Source organism: Sinocyclocheilus rhinocerous, unplaced genomic scaffold, assembly GCF_001515625.1.
Source record: "Sinocyclocheilus rhinocerous isolate Xijiao unplaced genomic scaffold, SAMN03320098_v1.1 scaffold1180, whole genome shotgun sequence".
Lineage (NCBI taxonomy): Eukaryota > Metazoa > Chordata > Actinopteri > Cypriniformes > Cyprinidae > Sinocyclocheilus > Sinocyclocheilus rhinocerous.
In genome coordinates this window covers 679,616-692,703 of record NW_015665886.1, presented here as the reverse complement: position 1 = coordinate 692,703, position 13,088 = coordinate 679,616, and the positions used below count along the sequence as shown (strand labels likewise).

Sequence of the window (13,088 nt, the reverse complement as noted above, 5' to 3'; positions counted from 1 at the left end):
CGATTTCAGAATCGTGCAATAAAATCGTCTGCGATTTTTTTGCGTAACTTGTCAGTGAACTACGGCTATGTGTAGTAAATTCTGCTCCATCTGAAAGCACGTGATGATGATTTCCTGCTGATTACAGAACCGGCATTACTATCAAAATGCGCATGACAATCGCATTCGATTAATCGTGCAGCCCTAGAAATGCCACACATTTTTGTATATGAGCATTTTGAATGCCTCTGTTCATTTATCTGATAATTATAATTTAATATAGATAAAGTAGAATTAAAATAGAATAGAAAGTGCTAGAGTTAGAGGGTCAAATAAAGGTGGAACATGTGTGTTTTTAGTCGTTTCTTGAAGATGGTTAAGGACTCAGCTGCTCGGATTGAGTTGGGCAGGTCATTCCACCAGGAGGGAACAGTTAATGAAAAAGTCAGTGAAAGTGATTTTGTGCCTCTTTGAGATGGCACAATAATACGCCGTTCACTTGCAGAACGCAAGCTTCTAGAGGCACATAACTCTGAAGTAATGATATTACTGGAGCTGTTTATTATAATTAGACAGAGCGATATGCATCCTTTATTGCTGTGTAACAGTGATCCAATATATTGCTGTCTCTGGTGGGACACGTGATGTGTTGCTTGTATTTTGGCAGTTCACGGGAGAGATTTGATTTGTTAAAATCTCCAAGAATGATTAAAATAGAGTCTGGGTACCTTTGCTCCATTTCAGTTATTTGTTCGGCCAGCTGTTTCATCGCGGCGCTCACGCACGTGTCCGGAGGAACGTACACATTCACCAGAATGAAAGAGGAGAACTCCCGCGGCAAGTAGAAAGGTTTACAGTTTATGAAGAGTGCCTCTAAGTTAGGATAGCATACCTTTTTCAGCGTTGTTACATCTTTTTTTTTCTTACCATCTTTTGGGGGTTTCTTGCTTTTAGACTAGTCGACTAGTCGGATACAAAACTTTCGTTTAAACGTCAGTCAAATTAGTCGTCGCGCACATCCCTAGTAGAAACACAATCCACCACCTCTCGTTTTCCCTTTTAAATCTGCGATGCGATCCGCTTTGAACAGCTGGTAGCCCGGCAGATGAAGCGCATTATCCGGAATGGCTTCACTCAGCCAGGTTTCAGTGAAGCACAGTGCAACAGAGTTTGAAAAGTCCTTGTTGGTGCAGGTAAGGAGAAGACGTTCATCCGTTTTGTTAAGAAGGGAATGGACATTCGCGAGATGAATGCTTGGGGGCGCAGTTCAAAAGCCACTCGTGCGGAGCTTAACCAGGGTGCCGGCGCGATTCCCTCTTCTGCGTCTGTACGCGCGTTTGAACAACACAGCTGTACCTAAGACTAGAATGTCCAACAAAACGTCCGAATAATCAAAAACCGGAAAAATATTGTCTGGGATGTATTGCTTAATGTTAAGGAGTTTGTCTCTGGTAAAACTTATAGAAGAAAAATTACAAAACACAGAACAAACAAACAAAAACCAAAGAATAATTTCGGAGCTCAGCGTTGTGGCTGCCATTTGCGGCGCCATCTTGTTCTTTAATAACTTTAATAACTATATTCTAATTATTCAGATTTATATTTGTTTCACTTATTTAAAATTCAAAAGATTTTAAAATTATTATTTTTTTAACTTTATATTTTTCACTTTATTTAATTTTCTGACATTCTTGTCGATATATTCTGTCTAAGGTTTAACATTTAATCAGACTCTCTGTTCCCAAGGTTCCTCAGCTTATTATTAATTTTTAAAAAATAATAATATATATTTTTTTTTCTGTCTTCTGGAATCGAGTGTAGTGAAAAGAGATGGCCACACCTCTGTTACAGACCTTGCATTTACTGAAGCCAATTTCACTCATTTTTAAATAATCAGGTCAGTTCAGATTAGTCTCACCTTAACCTTACACGCTTAATCTTTACTTTGCAGACCTCATTAATGACTATAAAAGTACTCATGGTGATGTTCCCTCAAGTTCTACGCAGTGGGGTCGTGCCAGACATGGCTCAAGGAGGGGCCGGGGCCAGAGTCGGGGTCATGCCTCATACTACACACAATCATATTCATCACTGCCAGAACCGTATGCGCCTCATTCTTCTGGCAGCTGGAGGAAAACGTACTCACTTAACAACAAGAGCAACAGGACAGTTGGGTGCCATGTGTCTCATCCAGCTGTGGACCACCTGAACCAGCCTCACCATCACATCACTACATCTGGTGATGCTGCTACTGGGAATAGTGCTGGACCTTTTGGAAACAACAGTGTTTTATTTAAAAAGTTGAAAGCTGAACAAATCACAGATAAATCTACAACATCTTCACTTAATGTCCAAAGTGAGACTTCAAAGGAGAGCAAAAGTGAAGCAAGTGAAAAAAGGACTGTGCTTATACCTTCAACAGGAAAAAACGATCATGGCTGCTCATCTACCAGTACACTAACTGACTCTGCTTCAACATCTGACCCTGAAATGAAGATAAAACACACTTTGAAATCATCCTCAGCTGTGAACAATCCTTCTATCCCTTCATCTGTCAAACCTTCAGCTCCTGTTCAAGTCAAACCACACCTTTCCACTGCTGCCTTATCCAATAGCACTGTTGTAATGCCAACAGCCAATAGAGATTGTACTATGGCTTCTTCTGCCACCTCTAACCTTCAGTCTCAGGCTTCCTTAAGTCCCACAAAGCTTCAGCTTAAGCTAGACTCAACGCAGACATGTGTAGCCTCGCCATGTCATAAGAAATCTCGGTTTACTTGGGTGAAAAACCAAGAGATGGTAAACATAAAAAGCACACCTAAGCCAGTGACCTCTGGATCCTCTCCTGGGACAGCTACTGTCAAACGAGTCTCCAGCTCCAATAAGAAGGTGTCTCGCAAGCCTAATCTTTCCCTCGGAGCTCCTAAGACCTCAAAGTACACCTGGGTGTCTTCCTCTTGCTCCTCGTCAACAGCTGGGAAAACAAACGCTTTAACGAAAACGCCACGCAAGCCCCTTTCACCCAAATCTCTTAAAGTCCCTGTAAGAACATCTCAAGGTGGACTGGAGGTACCAATGAAAGAAAAGAGATGTGCCACAACCTTAACAACTTTATCAAAAAAGTCTAAAGCTACAGGTGCCTCCACATCCCATGCTGACCATGCCAGCCGCTATCGCTGGAAAGCGGCTGGACAAAGCGCAACAGCAAATGCATCTAGCTCAATTTCTAGGACTACCCATAAGGGCACGGTCTATCAATGGACAGCTAACAAGAATGGTCAAAAGGGGGAAAAGGTATTTGCTCTGTCCTCAAACCCCACCTACATGAACCCTACTACCACCCCACTGTCAGCTGGTGCTTTCAAGCTCAGGAGTCGAACTAAGATCATCAGAAGATCTGCTAGCGGGTGAGAGTTCTGCTTTAAGATTGTGATGTATATACCATTATGCAAGGGGATGTGAGAAGGCAGAATTAATTTTAGAGATGCACCGGTATTAAAATTCTGGCCGACTCAATCATGCTATGGCCAAAATCTGATAAATTGATATAACATTTTTATACTATTTTATATAAAATAGACAGATATATTTTTCCTCTTGCAGGAGTAGTTATCTGTCCTGTTAAAAAAGGACTGATAACGAATAACACTACTTGCCTGAAATGCATGATGTTTTATTAGTGGAATTATTAAACACAAGTAAGTTTAAAAAATGTGTATTTGTGTCAAATATCAAATTATGTGATAAAGCTGACATAGACAATTCTAAAATTGACAACACAAAAAAGCTAAAACATGGAAATTTCCTGGAACATGTTTCATCACAAACTGTAGAAACCCAGTGTATTATATGACCTTTTTAAAGTGTAGAATGATTGCTAGTTGCAAGTGTTCATAGGTTGTGGCAATATTGTTCTTAAACTCTCCTCTAGATGGCAGCACAAATTTCCTTAAATTTCCTTTGCACGTCAATCAAACAAAGCAAACATGTACTTTTTATTGACTTCTGTAACATGCTAACATTTCAAAAAACTTTTTTTTTTTTTCAGAAATTCTTACAGCATTTCGTGTATGTTTTATATATGTCTATATACAGTCCCTCCTTAGAGAGAAGATACAGCCCCATTGTGCAGACTTTAAGTAGCCGGTATTCTTTGCGGAGACGGACACACACTCCGGTGAAGAGTCCAACCAATACCAGGCGAGCACAGCCCAAAGTGCTGGTTTCATTTGGCAGACACAAGCTCCGCCGTCTCTCTCTCACCTCCACCTCACTCGGGACCTCAAGATCAGGTCAGTTACTATGACTGCACATTCACAAAATGCTTTGCAACTCTCAAAACACAATGCAACTCTACCTCTGCCTTTTTAAATGAACTGATTGTTTTTACCCCCGCTGTGACTAATTGGTTTAATTAGTAATCAACACAAAACGGTCTCTGGAAAATTAATTATCGCTGCTTTGTTTGTATTCCTCGGAGAGAGGTTGAGGTGGGCTTTATGTTCCCATGGAAACACAAAACTGCAGCAGAGATGAACAGTACACTGGGTACTGTCCTGAAAATAAAGTCTTACTGTAGATGAAATCATGGAAATCTTCCTGTCAGTCTCAGAGACTTGGCTGTGCTGACTAGATCAGTGGTACGTGGAGTGCCCTCATGTCGCAGCCCAACCCTGGAATTTAATTTAAAAAAATTCTATTCATATGTTTTTACATGTTCTGATATGTAATTTTAAATAGTTTAATATACCATTTTGAGGCCCACATTTTGGTCTTGATATTGATAAGTGTGCACATTGCAATAATTTGTTTAACCTTTTATTATTTTTGCATCTTAATTATTCTTATTTCTTATACACTTTAAGGCTGGAATACACTACAGAAATTTTGCCCAGATATTTGGCTTGTTTTTCAGTCTGGATTTGTCCAGTCTGCAGATTTTGTGCAGTCAGAGTTGACAGATTTCACAAAAAATTGCATAGTGCATGATGGGCACAGACAGTTCCGGCAGCTCAGCAGATGCGTTGAGATCTTTGTCACCTAAGTCAGTGGTGTAATATCTGTAAGCTCTCCTCAGACTTCCTCCAGAGGCTTTGCCTCTGAAATCTCATTTTTCACCCTAGAGATCCTGATAACCACATTTCTACCTCAAACTATTTGGTCATTGGCCATCATCTCAACACCACATGACGAATTCACTTTTGTATACAATTTGAACAAAAACATTTGTCATTGGATAAAATTTAAAAAATAATAAAATATATATTTTTTAATAGAGATGATTATACTACCTATATCTATATACACACTACATTGACAATTTTTTTTTTTTTTTTTTTTTAGTTTTAGACCATGATTCTTATGGAAGCCCTTTTTCTGCCACTGAATAAAAAAATAAAAAAGGTAAGTGCGACTTTGTCATAATTCTCACAGTTGTTTTCATATCTCGCAATTGTGACGTTTTCTCAGAAATGCGATGTTTATAGCAATTGCAAGTTACTAAGTCAGATTTGTGAGGTATAAACACCTAATTCTGAAAAAAAAGCATTTTTTTTCCCTCCTCAGAATTGGACTTCATGACTCACAATTGTGAGTTTATATCTCACAATGCTGTGAGATATAAACTCGTAATTTTTACTTTTTCTCAGAATTGTGTGATGTAAACTCACAATTGCTAGATATAAAGTCAGAATTGCGAGATACAAACTAGAGTTTATACAGTATATTGCAATTCTGACTTTATTAATCGCAATTGTGAGTTTATACCTCACAATTCTGAGAAAAAAAGTCAGAATTGTGAGATGTAAACTCTCAATTGCAAGAAAATAGTCAGAGTTATGAAATAAAAAGTCTCAATTACCTTTTCTTTTTTTCTTTTTTTAATTCAGTGGTGGAAACGGGCTTCCATAGATTCTGTGCAGTTGGCGGAATATCAAATATGTTAGATTTTTTTTTTAGCTTTAGAACACAAGTTGTTTTCATTTTTCATGCGTATTCTATCAACAAAGCACACATTTCTGTGTGAGCTTGTTGTGTTTGAAACAACGTGAAAGTCTGGTAGTGTGTGATTCTCAGTCGTAGTGTGTCAGTCGTAAAGTTATGATGCTTTTTTTGGAACAACATTTTATTAGTTGAACAATTGGTATGTTGTTAAACAACAGTACAACCCATTGTACACCCTGTACTTCTGTCTCTCACAGCCTCATTTTTATTCCCGTCAAAAATTAAACATTGCGATACCCTGACTCAGGTCTATTGGATTTTATAATCTGATCCATAATGGTACTGTGCCATGAGAGCCATTCCATTATCAGCCATCACTAGGCCTGCATGGAATATTGTGAGAATATTCAGGGGCGGATTTAGTGAATTGGGGGCCCCAGGCAAAATATAGGAATGGGGCCCTATACATTTGCACACATTTTCCTAGATCAACCTTGAGGTTCCATTTTGTTGTTTTCAGCATAAGCCTGTGTGCAAAGGCTGTCTAATTCTAAACTTTAAAATACATTTATTTTTAGTTGTTTTAACTACAAATTTAAATAAAACTGAAAAAATAATGAAAAGGCAATTATACATTTACACACCTAAAATACATATATCAAGAGCATGCTCACAGATGAGAACAAAATAGCGTTGGATGAAGTGGATTAAAACCCTGCATGGGTCTCAAATATAGTCCACAGCCCGTCTTTTTTCCCCTTTTCCCAAAAAAAGCTTATACTACTGTTTCAGCTATTAAAAGCGCTCATGGCACGCACAGTGCCGTACACCTGCAGGCGCCACTGACTCGGACGGTTGTCGTGGTAATAAACACCGTAAACAGCAAACGTTCGCGTGTCCGCGCTTAATGCGCATATCCTATATGAAAAGCATTTTAGGGGGCCCTTGGCTTTTGGGGGCCCAAGGCGGTCGCCTACCTTTGCCTAATGGGTAAGTCCGCCCCTGAGAATATTATGTGATAATATTGCTGCAAAATTCACAGCTTCTCTGCTTCTGATAGCTTATGTCTTTTAATAGACTTTAGTACAGTTGAACACATTTTACCTTGTTTACTTCCTACAAAGGTATTTCTTCGTCTGACATTTCCTAATTATGAAAGATCATGAATTAAGTCTGTTGGCTGTGACTGTACACCCCCAATAGAGGGCAGCATGTTCCCAGCAGCCTGATTGGTTTAAGAGGGAGTAGGTTTGGGTGTGATGGCCCGTATCCGCTGGGGATAGGAGGAGTTAATTAATTGCCCAATCGGGCCGTGATGGTGTACATGTGCCGATAGCGGGTAATTTGCAGCAGTGGCACGCCGAATACGGCTACACTATCAAACCCTGCCAGCGCTCTCGCTCAGTAGATAAAAAGGAGCTAATGCGTAATTATCCCTTTGCAAATTGGATTGTTTTAACGAACTGGAGAATATAAGCCCAACCTGATGGAAAGCAATCACTGTTTTTACAGCCAGTTCCACCCCCTCCGCCCCATCCACAATCTCACTGTAATCGCTTGCGCTCTGTTTCTGCACACATTAGAGTAGCAGTATTACCATAAAACTTTGTTCCTTTTGCATACCTGTAAATTACCTGTGTCTCTTCTTACCAAGGTCATGTAATAGGAAGTTTTGTCTTGTTCCAGCCAGGTGATGCTTCTTTGGGTTGGATGTGAAGAGAGAGGGGGCGAGCGGGAAAGACAGGGCGGGTGATGGAGGGGTTAGCCAGAGGGACTCTGTGCAGGAGATAAGAGTGGCTAATAAAGAGCAAATTGAATTAGTAATGAGGAGAAAGAGGGCAGCCGCGTTAAAAACCACAACTAACTGCCTCTCCTCACTGCCATGGCCACCGCCGCGTGACATCTCTTAATTCCTTCTCTGATGAGTGCCCACCACATGTCTCTCTCTCTCCCTCCCTCTCTATCTGTTTACCGAGGCTGGTTGGTTCTCTGTTGGGGGATTTAAAGGGGCATAAACCTAAGTGAGCAGTTAGGAGCGTAATGAATTGCGGGCAGGGGAGAAGCGCCTCGATAATCCCATAAAATAGATAAATGACAGAACACAATAGTGAGGAGATGAGAGGGAGAGAGAAAAGGAGAAGAGAGGAAATGAAGCCGCCTGAAGCGTCTCAATGGAATTTTGGCTTAGGATGCTTGAGGGTTCATAGACAAATGAAAGGCAACTTATGGCGCTTTTTCCACTGCATGGTACGGCACGGTACGGCTCGGTACGGTTCACTTTTTGGGGGTTTTCCACTAGGTACAGTACCTGGTACCTGGTACTTTTTTTAGTACCACCTCGGTTGGGGTTCCAAGTGAACCGTACCGTTACCAAAACGTGACGTGTAAACTCTGCTGATCAGAGAATCGTCACTGAACTTGCGACACAAACACAAAAGAACCGCTAGATTTAAATCAGCACAGCCAGCGAAGGATCGAACGCAACTGTTTGGAACGAGCGCACCTTTTTTTAACAACCAAAAAGTTTTGTTGTCTCTCGTTGATAGCAGAGGAGCGGATCCAGCGAGAGCTTGATGGGGCGACGCGGAATGAAAACGATTTTTTTAGGAGTCGTGGTAGTAGAGGCGGCGCAACTATAATGACATGTGAATAATCCCGCCCAATCTAAAGCGGTACTGAACTGCAGTGGAAACGCAAACTGTGCCGAGCCGAACCGTGCCGTGCTGAGCCGAGTCGTACCACGCAGTGGAAAAGCGCCATTAGTGTGGACTGATTAGTCTTCACTCCCTACAGAACAGCTTCATATATTTGTGGATGCATTTACATCCGTACGAGGTCTTCCCTTGCGTTGGATTCAGTTTTTTTAGCTTTTCACAATCATGAACAGTAGTTGCACAATCTTCATTTTTTTTTGATATGGAAGAGAAAAAAAATTTGTAGTTCATCAGTAATATCAAGCAACATTCAAATTATATCAGTGGTCAACATATTTAAATAGTCCAAGCTCGACTGCAAGCTAACTAAAGATTTTGTGCATAGGTTGTGTAAGTGATGCAGATTCACTGACAAATATGGGTTTTTAGTATTATTTATTTTTTTGTAATACTATTCTATAACTTTAAACATGTTGACACGTACATGAAGCTTCTACTTTGTTATAAGCAAGCCTTTACTTTTTGACTAGCCAGTTACTCATGTACACTACTGTTCAAAAGTTCAGGGGCTGTAAAATGATCATTCATTCATTCATTCATTCATTCATATTAAGAAATTGATACTTTTATTCAGCAAGGGTGTGTTAAAATGATCAAAAGTGCACTTCTAATATAATGACTGCTAAAAATTTAGCATTGCCTTCATAGAAGTAAATTACATTTTAAAATATATTAAAATTAAAAGACCATTTTTTATCAAATAAATGTACCCTGGTGAGCATTAGAGGGGTGATATATATATATATATATATATATATATATGACAAATGGCAAGCACTGACAAGCATTTTGCCAACTGATTCAATTGTTATGGCTTTTTGCTGGGTTGCCTCACTTGAAATTTAATTGATACAAAATCCTGCTCCATATAACTATATCTCTGTTCTTATTGACTGTTATTGTCTTGTCACCCAACAGCTTTGCATTCAGTGTGGACAGACCAAAAAACTCCAGAATCTTACTTTAGGTGTTTGTTTATTTATTTACTTATTTACTTGTACTTTTTTCGGAATTCAAAATTTTCTGAATTAAAAAAAAAATTTAATGGTTCCTTTTCATTAGTATAGAGGAATAAGTAGAATCTTTATGTGGGTAATTTAACAGCCTGTGGCTTCAGATCTCCCCCTCATGCATGTTTGTGTAGGCAGCCTCTCTCCCATGTGTTTAAGTGATTAACTTAAGGGAGAGTTGCTGTGGCTTTATTTGGTATGATGTATGTACACCTCCACCCTACCCCCTCCCATTCCACACACACAAATACACAGTGTTCAGGTCAACGTTTTAACATCTCCTCTGCAAACCATTGGTATTTTAATGTGTAAATCAAAGGGCAGCATGTATCTTTTTCAGCTCACGCGCATGCACATGCTGACCTGCTCAGGCAATGATATGGAAGGTTTACGATTAAGCTGGAGTCGGACACATCACTCTTCTCGTAAATGCATACTCGCATAGTCATGTTACCGCAATTCCACAAACACGCCCATATACACACCTTAGCCCTGACTACATCCATAGGGGTCCTATTACTGTACAATATTTGCACCTTTTTATTTGCCCATAAATCACTTGTCCGGTCTTTCACAGCTCTGATCTCGCTGTCATTTTCCACTCGATCTGATGGTGCCGTCCCTCACCAGCTCACGTAAAGTTTACACACATGCATATGGTGGCCACACACGCAAGTGTCAACAGCAGCTAAATATAGGCTTGCAACATTAAACTTTTAGGTTTTACTTTTTTGTATTTTTGTATGAAAGAGCTTTTATGATCTTTTATCATTTACATCTTTAACTCACAAAATATCTTTACAATTTGGAGGAAGTGTGTAGAGGTATTTTAATCTATTCATAGCTGCAGCCTAATTCACAGGATCCCTACATAGTGTTCATTGCTCCCTATACAACAAGCAAGTGATATCTATAGAAGTTCAGGTCATTTGACAAAATTTGTTCAGGGGTATCAGTTAAGTTTAGCATGTATTATGTTTCTTGTGAAGTGCAGTGTAAGGAAGGTAATGTTTTATGAAGGGTTTGTATATGTTCATCCTGTATCATCTATTTTTTCCCCCGATTTTTATCTTCATGCATTACATTCTGTCACTTTATATAGGTACAAAGTATCTTTTCCATAGATTAGCACAATGCCTCACCCCTCAGGGCACAACCACACACTCGGTCAATGTAAATAAACATACACATATCCTGGCAACCGGGAGTTAAATTGGGATTTTGTAATTGGGGGAACCCTAACATCTGGCAAGCTATGACATGAACTTGCCCCCCCCCACCACCACCACCACCAAATGTTAATAATAGAAACAAAATAAGAGGGATCATGAAAATTGCATGTTATTTTTTTATTTAGTACTGTCCTGAATAAGCTATTTCACATAACATATGTTTACATATACGCCACAAGACAAAATAATAACTGAATTTATAAAAATGACCCTGTAACGTAGTTTGTAGATCGGGAAGAAGGAGGCGGGAACCGGCGGACATTTAAACAAACTTTAATAAAATAAACAAACACAAAATAGTGCGACATTTGGTGTAGTCATGTAATATAGAGATTGTTTCGGCACCAATGTAACATCGTTCGTAGTCACGGGAAGAAGGAGGCGGGAACCGGCGAACACTTAAACAAAATTTTAATCAAATAAACAAACACAAAACGAAAGTAAAGCGGCAGCCTCTCGCGGACGACTGTCGCACACAAAACACAAAATAAACTCCAGGCCTGGTCCTCTCTCGTTCGACCCGGTCGTCACTCCTCCCTTTTATCCTTCCGGAGCTCCTCCGTGAGACTCGAGACCGGTGAGTGGTGCAGGTGTCGCTCATTATCAATTACTCCACCGGCCTCGCTCCGTTCCCACGGCTCTCGGCCCCGCCCCCACTCGTCACAGACCCCATTCAAAAGTTTACATACCCTTGAATGTAAACAATACTATGTGTAATTTCCTGGATAATCCACAACTGTTTTTATATTTTGTGATAGTTGTTCATGAGTCCCTTGTTGGTCCTGAGCAGTTCAACTGCCTCTTATTATCAATTACTCCACCGGCCTCGCTCCGTTCCCACGGCTCTCGGCCCCGCCCCCACTCGTCACAACAATATTAATATTAAAGTTTGTTTACACTTTCATGACTGTTTCTTAAGTACACACTTAAGTACACTTTTAAAAAAGCTCTGTTTGTAATAATGTCAATTTAAAATATTTATTTTAAAATATTTTTTAAATCATTATGTTTTAATGATATTTTGTCGAGCTTTAAAGTAAACTTATTTATAATCTTATAAATTACATATATAAATGTAGGACAAAAAGCACTCTAAAGTTCAACAAATTCCATTTGATATATATTGAAAGTGTAAGACATTTTAATTGCATTGCAAATAACAGTGTCCAAAACATTACATTCAGTTCACACTAAAGTATATTATTTTGAAGTGCATTATTTCCGTAATAAGTGCTCTTTTTGAAAGTATGCTAAAGTATACTTCTTTCACATTTATTCAGCCTATTTAAAAGTACACTTGGTTGAAAACAAAGTAAACTTACATGTGCAAGAACTCACACACCTGCAGATGTTTTTTGTGCTGGTGAACACACACAGAGACCTGAGGCTGCCACAGGCTTTGAATCAGTAGGGATCATGAAAATTGCATGTTATTTTTTATTTAGTACTGTCCTGAATAAGCTATTTCACATAACAGATGTTTAAATATACTCCACAAGACAAAATTAGAACTGGATTTATAAAAATGACCCCATTCAAAAGTTTACATACCCTTGAATGTAAAAAATACTATGTGTAATTTCCTGGATAATCCACAACTGTTTTTATATTTTGTGATAGTTGTTCATGAGTCCCTTGTTGGTCCTGAGCAGTTCAACTGCCTGCTGTTCTTCAGAAAAATCCTCCTGCTCCTGCACATTCTTTGGTTTTCCAGCATCTTCTGCATATTGTGACTGTATGATTTTGAGATCCATATTTTCACACTGAGGACAACTGAGGGACTCATGCACAACTATTACAAAAGGTGAAAACATTTACTGATGCTCAAGAAAGCAACACAAGTGCATTAAGCCGGGGAGTGTAAACTTTTGAACAGGATGATGATGTGTAAATTCTTCTCATTTTGTTTAACAATCATATTTTTTCATTTAGTACAGGACTTCAGAAGCTACATAAATACTTATATATTTCCCAGAAGACAAAATAAGTACAATTTACCCTGATCATCCAATTCAAAAAGTTTAAACCCCCGTAAAAATGAATGAATATATATATATATACAGTGGTGTGAAAAAGTGTTGGCCCCCTTCCTGATTTCTTTTTTTTTTTTGCATGTTTGTCACACTTTAATGTTTCAGATCATCAAACAAATTTAAATATTAGTAAAAGATAACACAAGTGAACACAACATGCAGTTTTTAAATGAAGGT

The 13,088-nt window shown here is 39.0% G+C and overlaps 1 protein-coding gene across 2 annotated transcripts in view; it reads left to right on the top strand.

Moving 5' to 3' along the window:
• The window catches only part of LOC107731631 (zinc finger CCCH domain-containing protein 3-like), an 82,032-nt gene that overhangs the window by 1,628 nt on the left and 67,316 nt on the right, over positions 1 to 13,088 (top strand). For both annotated transcript variants that reach the window (XM_016542766.1, XM_016542767.1), the window contains exons 2-3: positions 1,931 to 3,386; positions 4,075 to 4,271. In XM_016542766.1, the coding sequence (XP_016398252.1) occupies positions 1,931 to 3,386; positions 4,075 to 4,271 (1,653 nt within the window). The remainder of the gene's footprint in view (positions 1 to 1,930; positions 3,387 to 4,074; positions 4,272 to 13,088) is intronic.